Raw genomic sequence first — 12,973 nt, 5'->3', positions numbered from 1 at the left:
TTAAAACTAGGGCTGTTCGATATAACCATATATATCGGATGACGATATAAAAACGTTCTTTCATTTTACGCTATCGTTTGTTTCGTGGTGTCGCAAAATAAAGTGTTTACGGCAACATTTTTTCATGGTTTTGATCACTGCAGTGGCTATATTCATTTCTTAAAGTTCTGTCTTACTCTTATATGTAATATCACCACACTACGGACGCACAAGCGCCTGTTTTTATGCGTTGTCGTTTGCAACAACGACAGTAACAGCATCGCGTGTCCGCTTGTTTATGTTCCACATAAACCTTTCACAATAAAGCTCAAGATCCTGTTGAGACTTTTCAAAATAAACTGAATCACGTGAAAGAGCAGATTATTTACAGATGAGAAGCAAAAAAGAGCCGCCAGGTGCTAAAAAATAAAGCTTAGACTCCAACGTTAGAACAGGCTTTTCCCCGCAGCACGCCGTGTAATAAATACTCACAAAGAAAACGGCGGCCGTTACAACTTATGTCTAAAACGTGTCGTTTCATGCATCCGTTAAAACACTCGACGCACAGCTGGAAACACTTCACGCAAGTCGAGCTGCCCGAGATTCACAGAATTTACATAAATGTTACATTTTTGTGATTTATATCGTTATCGGACGATAAACGTCAGATATCGGGATATGAGATTGTGGTCATATCGCACAGCCCTAGTTAAAACTGTAATATCGGCTCTTTCTTCTGTCGGAAAACCCGACAGCTGATCGCAGCTGGGAAACAGCTGGAAGCTCCACTTCAAGAACCGAACACTGTTTTTGTCTGACAGGGCACCCCGGGTGTCGACAACAACAGACCAGGACCCAAAGGAGACCCCGGCAGCCCAGGGAGACCAGTAAGACACGTCCACATCTTTATGTAAAAGCTGAACGTTAGCCGCCATGATGCCACTAGTTTACCGTAAATTATCTACAGAGACTAAAGCTGATTTTCTTATCAGGCTGTAAACGTTTTTAATATGGACTGCCTCTAAATTAGCACTTGAATGCTCAGAGCACTTCGTACAACATGCCTCATTCACACAAGCACTTTTTCACTCTCTAACATTCACCCTCTGACGATGCATCAGGGAGCAGCTCGGGTTAGTATGTTGCCCAAACCTCCAGTTAGTAGATGACCTGATCTACCTCCTGATCTACAGCCAACACGAGTGTCTATGGAGACTGACTCACTGCTGCCTCTTCTGGGCATCAGAGGAACTGTGCGTTTTTGATACTAAAGTATTTGTTGGGTTTCAGGGGATGCAGAGCCTGTTGTTCACCGAGGATAGGTTTCCAGTCTGTCCCAGAGAGACACACAGTCATTCACACTCATACTCACACCTTCAGAATCACAAGTTAACCTAACGAGCATGCCTTCGGACTGTGGAAGTGAGCTGGAGGACGCGGGGCGAGCATGTGACACCCTGTCACTTTCTTTTCAGAAGAGAGGATGCCATTGGATCAGACAGTCAGTTCTGTTCTTAGCTGACAGGAGTGCGTGGTGTGGTCTTCTGCTGCAGTACACATCTGCTTCAAGTTTAATGTGTTGTGGATTTAGAGACGTTTCCTCTGACCTCTGACATCAGTGAGGTCGTTTCTCTCAGAGATCTGCTGTTAACGCTGCATGTTGTCTTTTCAGAGCTTCCTCTGTAAATGATTGTGTGGAAAGTCCCAACAGATCAGCAGAATAGTCAGACCAACCCGTCCTGTACCAACAACCATGCCACATATACACCTATATGCATTCATTTGGTGCCACGTGATTGGCTGATCAGATATGTGGCCAGTGATCGAACATGAATGTGAAGCCAATACAGAAGCATCCTAACCTGGTCGGCAGGGGGCGAGTCCTCTGGTCTGATTGGATAGAAGTCTATGACAAAAGGAGCGCTGAACACTCTTTGGTGGATTTATGGTTCCAGTTGCTAATTTAAAGTGTTTCTGAATAAAATGTGATTAATTTTACTTTTAAATCAATAAGCCCACCTGATGTACATCACAAATGAGTGAAGACTATATGAGCTGGTCCTGAGTAGCTCACTCAGGATACAACGACCAAAATGTTGAAATTACCAACCAGTGACTGACACCATGCAGCCCTGACCTTCTCTGGTGTACGGTCTGAGGAAAGCCAGGCCAAATGGTCACAATATATAATTATAATATTTTGACCAAAGTATATAATTCTGTGGATGGACGGGCAGAAGGACAGATGGCTGGATGCAGTTATCAGAATGTTTTTTAATCCACAGGGTGGTCCTGGTCCAGACGGGTACGGGGGTGACAGTGGACTAGATGGAAACCCGGTGAGATTTCTCAGAAAAATCGTTCTTCTGTTTCTCTCTAAGAGAAGCTGTTTTCATGAAGAGCAGTGATCCTCACACAGAGACTCGGGTAGGAAGGTGCTGCTCTGTGCTGCAGAAAGACTTCAGCATGATGATGGTGACATTTTTTTCTTGTGCAGGGTCGTAATGGAAGAAGAGGTCCCAGTGGTGAGAAGGTAGAAGACGATATGAAGCAGCATCAGGATTATACCGTATATCTGTGACTGTACACAGACGTCTGACTCTGTTTGCAGGGGTCACCTGGTGAGAAAGGAAATCGAGGCCCTCCCGGTATCCCAGGTGCTGCTGGGCCACAGGTGAGAGTCCGGTTCTGTCGTGACGGTCTGCTTTGTGATTGGACGCACGGCAGGTTGACCTTAATTGTGAGACCGAACATATTTAACTCAGAAAAGACTGCTGTAGTTTAACCCCTCCTCCCCGCACTCAGCCTTCCTCTCGCATCGCTGCTCTTACTATGAATGTTGTGGGAACGCTGACGGTCATTCAGAGTGGGAACACCCTCTGGTCAAGTCCTCAGTTCTGATAAAAAGAGTGATCAAACATGCAGCCAGAATTATGCCAGAAGCTTATCGACAGCTACCAAGAGCATCTGTGAAGAACTTTGAGACATTTAGCCAAAAATTAGTATGTTTATTTATATTTGAGCCTGTGTGCATTAGAGAAAATCCATTTGGTGCACGCTAGTGCTGGGCCATATCATACCGTTCACGGTGATACCGGTGTAATGTTGGGCAACGATAAGAAAATGAAACATGGCGATAGAATATGGGTAAAACGCGCATGTGCAGTGCCTTTGTTTACATGCGCACATGGCGGCGACGCAGAAGGAGAAGAGTGAAAGCAGATCGTTGAATGAAACAATGAACCAGAACTGGTTTGTAAAAATGCTGCAGCTTCACTGGTGTGGAACTGGTTTAGCTTTCGTCCGTCAGATACACAACAAAGCACTATTTTTGGTAGCGCATGCTAGCGGGCCGTCGTTATTACCGCGTTGTTTGGAAAATACGGCGCACTTAAAATCAATCCTTTGATTTGTCTGAAAGTCGACAGAGCCCCTTATAATCCCGTGCGCCTTATGTCTGAACTCTGGTTGTGTTTACTGACCTCGAAACGATTTTATGTGCACGGCGCTCGAAAATCTGTCAGATGTTTCAGTGCGACTTTGCTGAGCTACGAAGCCGCACCGCTTGATGGATTGTTGGAGCGTTACGGCTGTCGTAGGCGGAGCCTCGCAGAGTGATACGTGCTGTGCTTCAGCATAATGTTACCGTATTGCGTGTGTATAACCTCTTTTTAAGTGTTGTGGATATTATACATGGTTATGCTGAGGATATGTCGGCCAGTTTCCACTGGAAATGCCTTTTGGTTAAACTGTCAGTTTGCACTGTTAAATGTTTATATAACTTTAATGCAGATAAAAAACAGCTGCTTATTTAAGTGAAAACACATTGATGGGGTTTTTTTTGTTTTGTTTTTTGCACTAATAAAGTTGAGGAGTTCTTCTTTGGCTCTCGGAGGAGGCGGACGCACTTTTTCTCCTCTCCCTCATCTTCCCTGCTTGTGTCCTTGTCTAGTCTCGTGTTTTGTTTTTGTATTTTCCCTGGAACACTCTCTCACAGTCTGTTCTCTAAAACCTAAAAGAGGAATTATGGATTTAATCAACTGGTCCCTAAATGCAACTGACACCCCTTTCTCAACGAGAAGTTTGGGCTTGGGTGAGCCTGAGTGCTGAAGATATCTACCTATTCGGAACCATGATAACAGGGTTCTGGCTGATCGGAGCTGGCTTGGCCCTAACTTATCGAAGAATAAAGAAAGCGGAACCGGCTGTTCAAACCCCCACAAGGCTGCCCGCTGGGATTGAAGCGATGGGAGAGGTTTGTGTATTGTATGTACGGTCGGCAAGGTCTGTCATCTCGGTTGTGGGCAAAAGACCTGCAACTGACACATAAAGGCTATCTCATCTCATCTCTCATCTCAATTTGTCTCGTGTCAATTATATCGTCAGTTATATCGTTATTGCAAATTTTCAAATGCATATGGTGATAAATATTTTTGGTCATATCGCCCTGCTCTAATGCACACTCTCTACGATCGTTGCACACTGGAAAAGGTTTAAAGAAATCATTAAAAATCCAAAATGACCTTAAATTCATGCCCGTGATGAACATCTGACCACAACTGTATGTAACCACTACGCATCATGTTCAAGTCGCTGGGCCTGTAAAGGGATCTCCACTGCGTTGTAAGACCCCTCGATATGTTGGAACTAATAAGCTGTTTCAAATATTGAAGTCTCAACTGTTCAAGAGCCGTGATTCAGAGCCAGGCTAACAGAGTTTACAGCTGAGGCAGTAAGCTGTAAATGTTCTCCCGCAGGCTGCATCTGGTTGAATTTAGCATTAAATTCCTGAAGGATCATTGACAGTAACTGTACACATTATTCCTTAGAAGTTTTGTTTTAGTTGAATAGGCGGAAATCCCCACAGGACTCGAGAGGTGCCAGTTTAGTCTGTGTTTTTGCATCACTCCGGTTACACTTTGGCTTTCGCTCAGCTGGATTTGGCAGATTTGTGCTGGATTTGGCCCATGGACAGACTTCCAGAGAAATTCAGTGGAACTATTCATGAATTTCTTTTTTCTCTGTCAAACCACAAAGACAGATAGGATGCAGTTGCAGCTCTGCTTGGTATTAGTTTTGTATTTGGTGTTTTGCCTGCCTTAGTTAATTCTTTTGAGTTTTGAGTCCTGCGTTGGCTCCTCCCTCTTCCTGGCACACAGTGCTTAAATGACACCAACCAAATTCTTAAGGCAGGTGTTCCACGCCATTTGGTCAGGGACACACAAAATTATTCCAGGTGAATTACTTAGCCTCAGGCCCTGGTGACTGAAAAACATCTGGTCTTTCCATAAGCTGTGTCCCAAAACCTAGGCCGCATCCTTCGGAGGCCGCATCCTTCGGAGGCCGCATCCTTCGGGTTGTCACACAGCTGAATAACCATCAAACAGAAACTGATTAAATCGACGTGTGAGATGATAGAGAATTGACTCCAGTATCCTGTTATATATACATAGACTCCCGGCATCTGTACTAGGATGTACTTCATGCATGACGTCATGAAGTTTGGCCGTAGAAAGGATTCTGGCAGGCGCATGCAGACAACCACACGCTGTCTGATCAGATTGCACTGATTTGCTGTGTTTGTCATAGCTCTGTAATTATTGTTTGATGGAATGTTTTCCAGGATTGACATCCTAGCGCCCTTGTTTTTTCTTGTTCTTTTAATTTCCTAATTTTGTTATTATTTTTCAACACTTCTTTGTTTTAGAAGCAATACAAATAAAGTGTAGTGACATATATATTATTATCAGCGTACACTACAGATGACTACTAGTGTACAGCTATGCAGACTATCCATCAGTCATCATTGATTGGAAGAGCAGAGGTGTAAATAATCACCAGTTATCAAACTGTGATGACCCTGCAGGGCCCTGCTGGGGACAATGGGGAACCTGGACCCAAAGGAACACCTGGTTTTCCAGGAAATCAGGTGCGTTCATCAACTAGGCTGTATGCATGCACTGACCAACGAGTTCAATTATGATGTACTGATTGTGTTTTTCTAATGAAGCATGTGTCTGATTAAAGGGAGTTTTGCATGAGGAAAAATACCAACATTGCTTTTTTTATTATTATTATTGCTTTAAAGGTCATTTAAACATTTAGACATTTAAAGACTTTAGAAGTATTTCCAGTGGCTGCAACATAAAGAATGTTCAGTGTTTGCATGATGTGAATAGAGTGAACAGTGGCAGCTCTGCTCCTCCACAGGGTGAACATGGATCTGTTGGAGAACCAGGGCTACCTGGACGTCCTGGCCCTAATGGGCAGAAGGTGGGTGACATCGCTTCCTTTCTTTGCATTCAGGAAAGCTTTTAACCAGAATACCCATGTAGCCAGCGGGTAGAAGTCAAAACCCAACCCCTATCCAACTACAAGCTTTAATGGCCCCAATGAGATTTTGTGTCACAGTCTGGTTGAAGCAAACTGTGTGAATGTGAGTAGATAATAGTGGAAACAGACTTAATATTAGCTGAAAGCGAGCTGTTTATTGTAGGCTGGTAAACAGTAGTGATGGGCAGATGAAGCTTCATGAAGCACTGAAGCTTTTCATCCAATTGGTTCACCCCAACGCGAAGCTTCATGAAGCTTCATTTGCTCTAGTAGGACACCTACTGGACGTAAAAATAATAGCTGGCATGAATTTGAAGAGTGTGGCATTTTGCACACAGCCTGTAAATGTCAACAACAAAAGGAGTGTGTAAAACATGTATATTGTAGTGATGCAGTATACTGTGTATATTTATACTGGCAGTATGGGAAATGATTATTTGGAAATGCTTGAAATGAAAACGATCATTTACTGTGAGGTGAGGTGTGGTTGGGGTGTGGACAGTGGTTGTGCTTTTGTAACGTTGAGGTATGGACAGCTACACACTGAGGCTTTGAGCCTCAGTCCTGCCTGTTCACATTTTATTCTGTAAAAACTAAATTTTCACTGCTTTTATGACCTTTTTAGTGGGGAGAACATAGCTGGGATTTAATGATTTAACAAATCTTTTGAATCCTTTGTCCTCCACAATGCTAAATGGCTGTGAGTCCTCAATCACCATGCTGACCAGGTCTTCATCTATTTGAGATTGTTCTCCTGAGGAAAGACAATAAAACAAAGCACAAATATAAATATCACGCACGTAACTTATAACAGTTGTATAATATTGTTATATCATTTAGTAACATTACTGCATGCTATATTATCATTGCATTTGATGGCTCACCTGGTCTTGCTCCACAATCGGTGTTCCTCTTATTCTCATGCAAAGCTCTGTAGTGCCTAAGCATGGATGTTGTTGTTATATCCCAGCTCCCTGGCACATAGCAAACACTTCACCTTGTACAAAAGTAACGACAGCTTAACATAAGTTTTATTGCACCATCAGTATCATGAAAATACATCTTCTGTAGAAATTTACATACCTTGTTGGGAGGAATAAAATCAAAATGTTCCCACACAGGGGAGGACATCCTCCTCTTCTTAGCTGGCTCCATTCTCTCCTGACTTTCTCTCCTCACTCTCATAAACCTCCAAACGGTCTCCAAACTCTCACTAACCGCAACTCTCCATCAAACACCCACATTTTGAATGAAGTCTGAGGGGTTTATATCGCTGTCATAGCTCGCGGCAAAGTTCGAACCACTTCATGAACCAGTCACGTGGTACAGCCGGGCAGCGAGGCTGCGGACGTCATCATTTTCAGCTCCTCCCATAAATGAAGCAAGCCTCGATACGCGCATCGCGGAAACGCCCCCTCCATTACTCGACACAAGCTTCGAAGCCTCGATACAGAACGTCACATCACTAGTAAACAGCACAAAAACAAAAGGCAAAGGAGAAACTAACAATAACCTAAACTGGGTGAGCTAAATATAAAAACACTAGAACAAGGACCTAGAAACCTGAAGACCTGACATGAATCCATAAACCTAGAGGCATGGAAACAAAGCAGACGATTGGACGAGGAATGAGTGGAAACACACACTAAATACACACAGGAGGTGATGAAGCGGAAACACAATGACGGCACAGGGGAAGTGAAACTAAACACAATGAACATGGGACACCAGACCTCTTCAAAATAAAACAGGAAACATAATGACACGCAGACATGAAACACGTGAAGGCTGAGGGAGACTTAAACACACGGGGTGAAGACACCAGGGGACTGTAATAAACAACAGCAACCTCAGTATAACAGAAATGAACTTAGATAACCTGATGAACTTAAACATAAACCATAAACATCCAAATGTATAAAAACTCAAAACGCTGGGTCAAATGGCCCAGGATCGTGGCCATAAACCACAGCAGCAGTTTAAACGTTTAAAATGTGAATAAAACTGGATTCAGCCTGTAAATAATGTACTCTTTATTTATAAATGGAAAGATATTTTGGCAGGGTTTTGTTGGATGGGGGTGTAAATTCTGATGGAGAAATGTCCATGGTTGTTATTTAAGGGCCAACCAGGAGAACCAGGTGTGAAGGGTGCTCTGGGACCACCAGGACCCAGAGGAATGCCGGTAGGATCCCGAACATGAGCTGAGCTTGTGTATATCTGTAATTCAATGCAGTTATCTCATGCAAGACTTTCTCTGTGTTCAGGGTCTGGATGGTCGTGACGGGTTTGGACCTGAAGGACCGAAAGGTTCAAAGGTAGAGCTGAACCTTAATTTGACATCAACCAACAAAAACTGAATGAATTCTGTTTTCATCAACAATGAAAAGCAGTAAGAAGAACGCCACATGGTTTTAGTTTCAGCTATTCGTTTGATGGAGGAGAAGATGTTCTGGTTCTCTCAGGATACACCGTGGTTTGTGTCACTGGTGACCCGCACCCAAGCTCTGTGCTGGCACAATCCAAAATGTTCCCTCCCAAGTTTTCATAAGAACCTGAAGAACCTCAGTTTTACCAGGATTCAGAAAAAGGAACGTTCGTCCATTTTTCACTGGCAGTGGTGAAGTGATTGAGGTCTGGGAGGCTGTTGAGATTTGGGGGCTTAGTGGAAAAATACAGCTTAGTATCATCTGCATAGGCATGGGGATGTCTTTGGTGCTGTTCAGCTGGACAATGATGTGGGTAAAACAGATTTACACATGTGGCCGAACATTTTAGAAAGTCTTAATCGTGAAATCGTTGCTTCTTCCTTTCTCTGTACAGGGAGATGCTGGTTTTCCTGGTTACCCTGGTTTACCGGTGAGTCCTTCCATTTTCCACACACTAAAACTTTGATGCCACCATGTGGTTCAGCCAAAGTAAGCTAGAAGTATGTTGGACTCTGTGGTGATTGAGACACGGCATTTTGTCTTCAGGGCGACGACGGTGCGAAGGGACCGAAAGGGTATCCAGGATCCAAGGGGAACCGGGGTCGTGGGGTAAGAAAGGTTTCTTTGATGTCGCGTCACTGAGACGTTGGCTTTTTGCTTCTTCTGTGATTTATGTGTGACCCATACAGGGGAACTCAGGCATGCCAGGAAAGCCAGGTGAGCCTGGAGGTGACGGATATCCAGGACACAAAGTACGTTTAAACTGCATCTTCACCTGCCTACCTTCACTCTCATTAGCACGTCTAATAATTCTTTGAATGATGTTATCTTCTAAGCAAATCTTTCAATAAAAAAAAGCTCATTTAGTTTTTAAATTAAATTAGACAGAGGACATATTAAAAGATGGAGCTGCCAGGCAGGATGAAAAGAGAAAGACCTCATAGAGGTTTCATGGATGTATTTGGCGAGATCATGCAGAGGGTTGCTGTGACAGAGCAGGATGGTATCTGAGCTGGAGGCAGATGGCTGTGAGCACGTCCTGGTTACTGATGGACGATTTCAGTTCAAAAAGCTGGTAATGACACAGCATCACAAATTGCTGGGATCACTGTCCATAGGAACAGACATCACACAAGATCCATCCATGACTGGCAGACTCCAGCAGTAACGCTGCATCCTGTTCCGTTGTCAGGGAGGGACCACATCAACGTAAAACCGGCACCATGTAAAGGAAGCGGGTCATCACCCTGTGGAAGCCACAGATAAAAGTCACATTTGATTATCCTCCCAAATAAACTTACAATAATCTCTGTTTTTCCTCCATCCAGGGCCCGAAAGGTCCTCCTGGGAGCAGAGGCCTGTCTGTAAGTCCACCTTTAAATCGCTTCACCTGCTTAAAATAAATATGTTGTTACAAAGAACATTTTCTGTCGTCTCAGGAATGCGAACTGATCAACAAAATCAGGGACAACTGTGGTAAGTGTCATTGCTTTAAACACGTTTGCAAAACAATGATCAGCTGTTTGTTTATGAGTTTTTATGTAGAGGATGGAAACTAAAACGAACGTTTGTGGAAGCAAACTGCAGAGTACGAGCGCTGTGATAAGTGAATGTGTTTCTGCTTCACACAGCTTGTTCACACGGTACGTACGTCTCCTCTTAGTGAGAACAAACATGGTGAGTACAGCACAAAGACTTTGTCCACAGATGCCGACTGACTGAGATCATCGGGACATATTTGCACCTTTTTATCTGAAACTGTCTCCAACTGCTTGGTGGATTTTACTGAGTAGCAGAAGTCCTTTGTAACTTGTAACTAGTCGTCTTTGAGTATCTGTTAATCGGCCTGAGCGTGTTTCCAACACCGCGGTCGTTTCACTTCAGCTCTTCCTGACGTTACCTCCTCCAGGTGAGTCACAGTGTCCGGCCTACCCCACCGAGCTGGTGTTCGGCTTGGACATGTCTGACGACGTGACTCCGACGGCCCTCGAGAGGCAGCGCTCCGCCCTCCTCCACCTGCTGGAGGACTTGAGCATCGCTGAGAGCAACTGTCCACAAGGCGCTCGCGTGGCTGTGGTTGGATACAGCGCCTACACCAAGTACCTGATCCACTTCCAGGACTACCATCGCAAGACTGCGCTGATAGAAGCTGTGAAGAACATCGCCCTAGAGAAGACGTCCAACAAACGCCAGCTGGGCGCCGCCATGCGCTTTGTGGGTCAGAACATCTTCAAACGAGTGCGAGCTGGGTTCATGGTGAGGAAGGTGGCCGTGTTTTTCACCAATGGAGCGTCTCAGGACAACACTGACATTCTTGCTGCCATTATGGAGTACCGGGCTCTGAACATCGTCCCAGCAATCATCTCCCTGAGGAACGTTCCCGCGATTAATCAGGCGATGGAGGTGAGTTTGATTTAGCCTCCATCAGGTCCATGGTGAACATGCTAAAATTAGACGATACATTACAAATGAATTCTCAAACATGTTTCATAGTTTTTCTGTTGTTGGAAAAAACGATGTTGATGAATTAACTTGAACACTTTAAACTGCACCATCATGCACAAAATCATCTTTCATTTAGTCTGACTTAAAACCTGACTGAGACCATCTGGGGATGGGAACCAAAAACAGCTTTTGTAGGAAACCTGTTGCTGATGCTGCCCAGACAGACTTTACCTTCCACAGGTAACAAACAGCAGTCGGGCTGCAGCCTCCCTGTCTACCTGCTCACGTTTCTAAAGTAGAATCAGTCTTTGCTTCGTGTTCTGCTAAGAGAAAGATCTCAGAGATGTGAGTCCTCGTTAGGGATTTGCTTTGGTGCAGCCTGAGGTTCATGTTACTAAACTGTGGTTGTGAGACAGCTTTTTTTAATGTAACAGGTAGTGAAGCAAATTACTTTTTCCCAGGAGCAATCAAGTAGCAAACTGCGTTACCTTTAAGAAAAGTGTTCTGGTGTCTTGCTAATCATTTTATCTTGACTCTGGATTCTGTAGAAAGAATAGAGCCTGGAATGTGAAGTGCGTGACTCCCTGGGGTAGCTCAAACACACAGCTTTGATCAGAAAACTCATAAGCTGGACATTATTTTATACAACCGACAACGATTCAGGGTCACCCCAACTATCAGTTTCTTCTTTAGTCTGAAGTACTGAAGTAATAATCTGTAACCAAATATTATGTCTTGTTTGTTATAACAAAGGAGAACTGCTTATTAACAGTTTTTTAAATGAATTCAAACTGTGTCTTTGGTTGGTTAATAAGCTGAAGTGCTGCCACTCCTCCTCCTCGGCCTGTGCGATGAGGAGTCTGGCTGTGACTCAGTGGGTCAGGATAACTCAGTATGTTGATACCAGCATGGACTAGCGTAGATCCATCCATCCATCCATTCGCTTCCGCTTATCCTTTTCAGGGTCGCGGGGGGCGCTGGAGCCTATCCCAGCTGTCATAGGGCGAGAGGCGGGGTACACCCTGGACAGGTCGCCAGTCTGTCGCAGGGCCAACACACAGGGACAGACAACCACTCACACTCACATTCACACCTAGTGGCAATTTGGATTGTCAAATCAGCCTATCCCCACAAGCTGCATGTCTTTGGACGGTGGGAGGAAGCCGGAGTACCCGGAGGGAACCCACGCAAACACGGGGAGAACATGCAAACTCCACACAGAAAGACCCCGGCCTGATGGTGGAATTGAACTCAGGACCTTCTTGCTGTGCGGCAACAGTGCTAACCACCGTGCCACCGTGCTGCCTCTTTTTTCTTTTCTTTTTTTTAGCGTAGATGAAAAGGTTAATAAATGAAATGGGAGCTGCTGTTACGATTGAGGTGGAGGACTCACACGCAGGACTCTGATGCACACCGGGTGTATATACAAAAAGGTGAGGGGTCAGGGCTCCAGGGAAATCCAGGGGCAAAGTGCTCATTCCTCTTCAGGCAATCCACACACGCGACCAGCCTCTCTCTCCGACACTCACCACACAGGAAGCAGTCCAGGGAGTCTGTACACAGGGAAACGTACTGAAGGTTTCTGTTTGAGGCTACACTTCCTCCTCGTAGTCACCAAACTGGCCTGATTTCCCACTTTGGACACAGTCAACCAGGCCAACAGTACCTTTGCAAAGCACCACAGGGCCTGGCTGGCTCTGTGGGGAGCCAGGCCTCCAGAGCTACAACCAGGCGACCAGGTGCTAAAGGAGGCAAAGGAATAATTGGACAACCGACAAAGTGAGCAG

General features: G+C 44.7%; 1 protein-coding gene across 6 annotated transcripts in view; it reads left to right on the top strand.

The window, feature by feature from the left end:
• Positions 1–12,973, top strand: part of LOC309716945 (collagen alpha-6(VI) chain-like) — an 83,776-nt gene that overhangs the window by 63,038 nt on the left and 7,765 nt on the right. For all 6 annotated transcript variants that reach the window (XM_082551080.1, XM_082551083.1, XM_082551082.1 and 3 more), the window contains 15 exons: positions 801–866; positions 2,265–2,318; positions 2,477–2,512; positions 2,591–2,653; positions 5,846–5,908; positions 6,190–6,252; positions 8,435–8,497; positions 8,580–8,630; positions 9,136–9,171; positions 9,288–9,350; positions 9,431–9,493; positions 10,070–10,105; positions 10,181–10,217; positions 10,373–10,384; positions 10,651–11,144. In XM_082551080.1, the coding sequence (XP_082407206.1) occupies positions 801–866; positions 2,265–2,318; positions 2,477–2,512; positions 2,591–2,653; positions 5,846–5,908; positions 6,190–6,252; positions 8,435–8,497; positions 8,580–8,630; positions 9,136–9,171; positions 9,288–9,350; positions 9,431–9,493; positions 10,070–10,105; positions 10,181–10,217; positions 10,373–10,384; positions 10,651–11,144 (1,200 nt within the window). The remainder of the gene's footprint in view (positions 1–800; positions 867–2,264; positions 2,319–2,476; positions 2,513–2,590; positions 2,654–5,845; positions 5,909–6,189; positions 6,253–8,434; positions 8,498–8,579; positions 8,631–9,135; positions 9,172–9,287; positions 9,351–9,430; positions 9,494–10,069; positions 10,106–10,180; positions 10,218–10,372; positions 10,385–10,650; positions 11,145–12,973) is intronic.

The sequence above is a fragment of the Aulonocara stuartgranti genome (assembly GCF_965226115.1).
Source record: "Aulonocara stuartgranti genome assembly, chromosome: 11".
In the NCBI taxonomy this organism is placed as follows: Eukaryota; Metazoa; Chordata; class Actinopteri; order Cichliformes; family Cichlidae; genus Aulonocara; species Aulonocara stuartgranti.
Note: the sequence above shows the minus strand (reverse complement) of the source record. Positions and strands in the feature narration are given on the sequence as shown.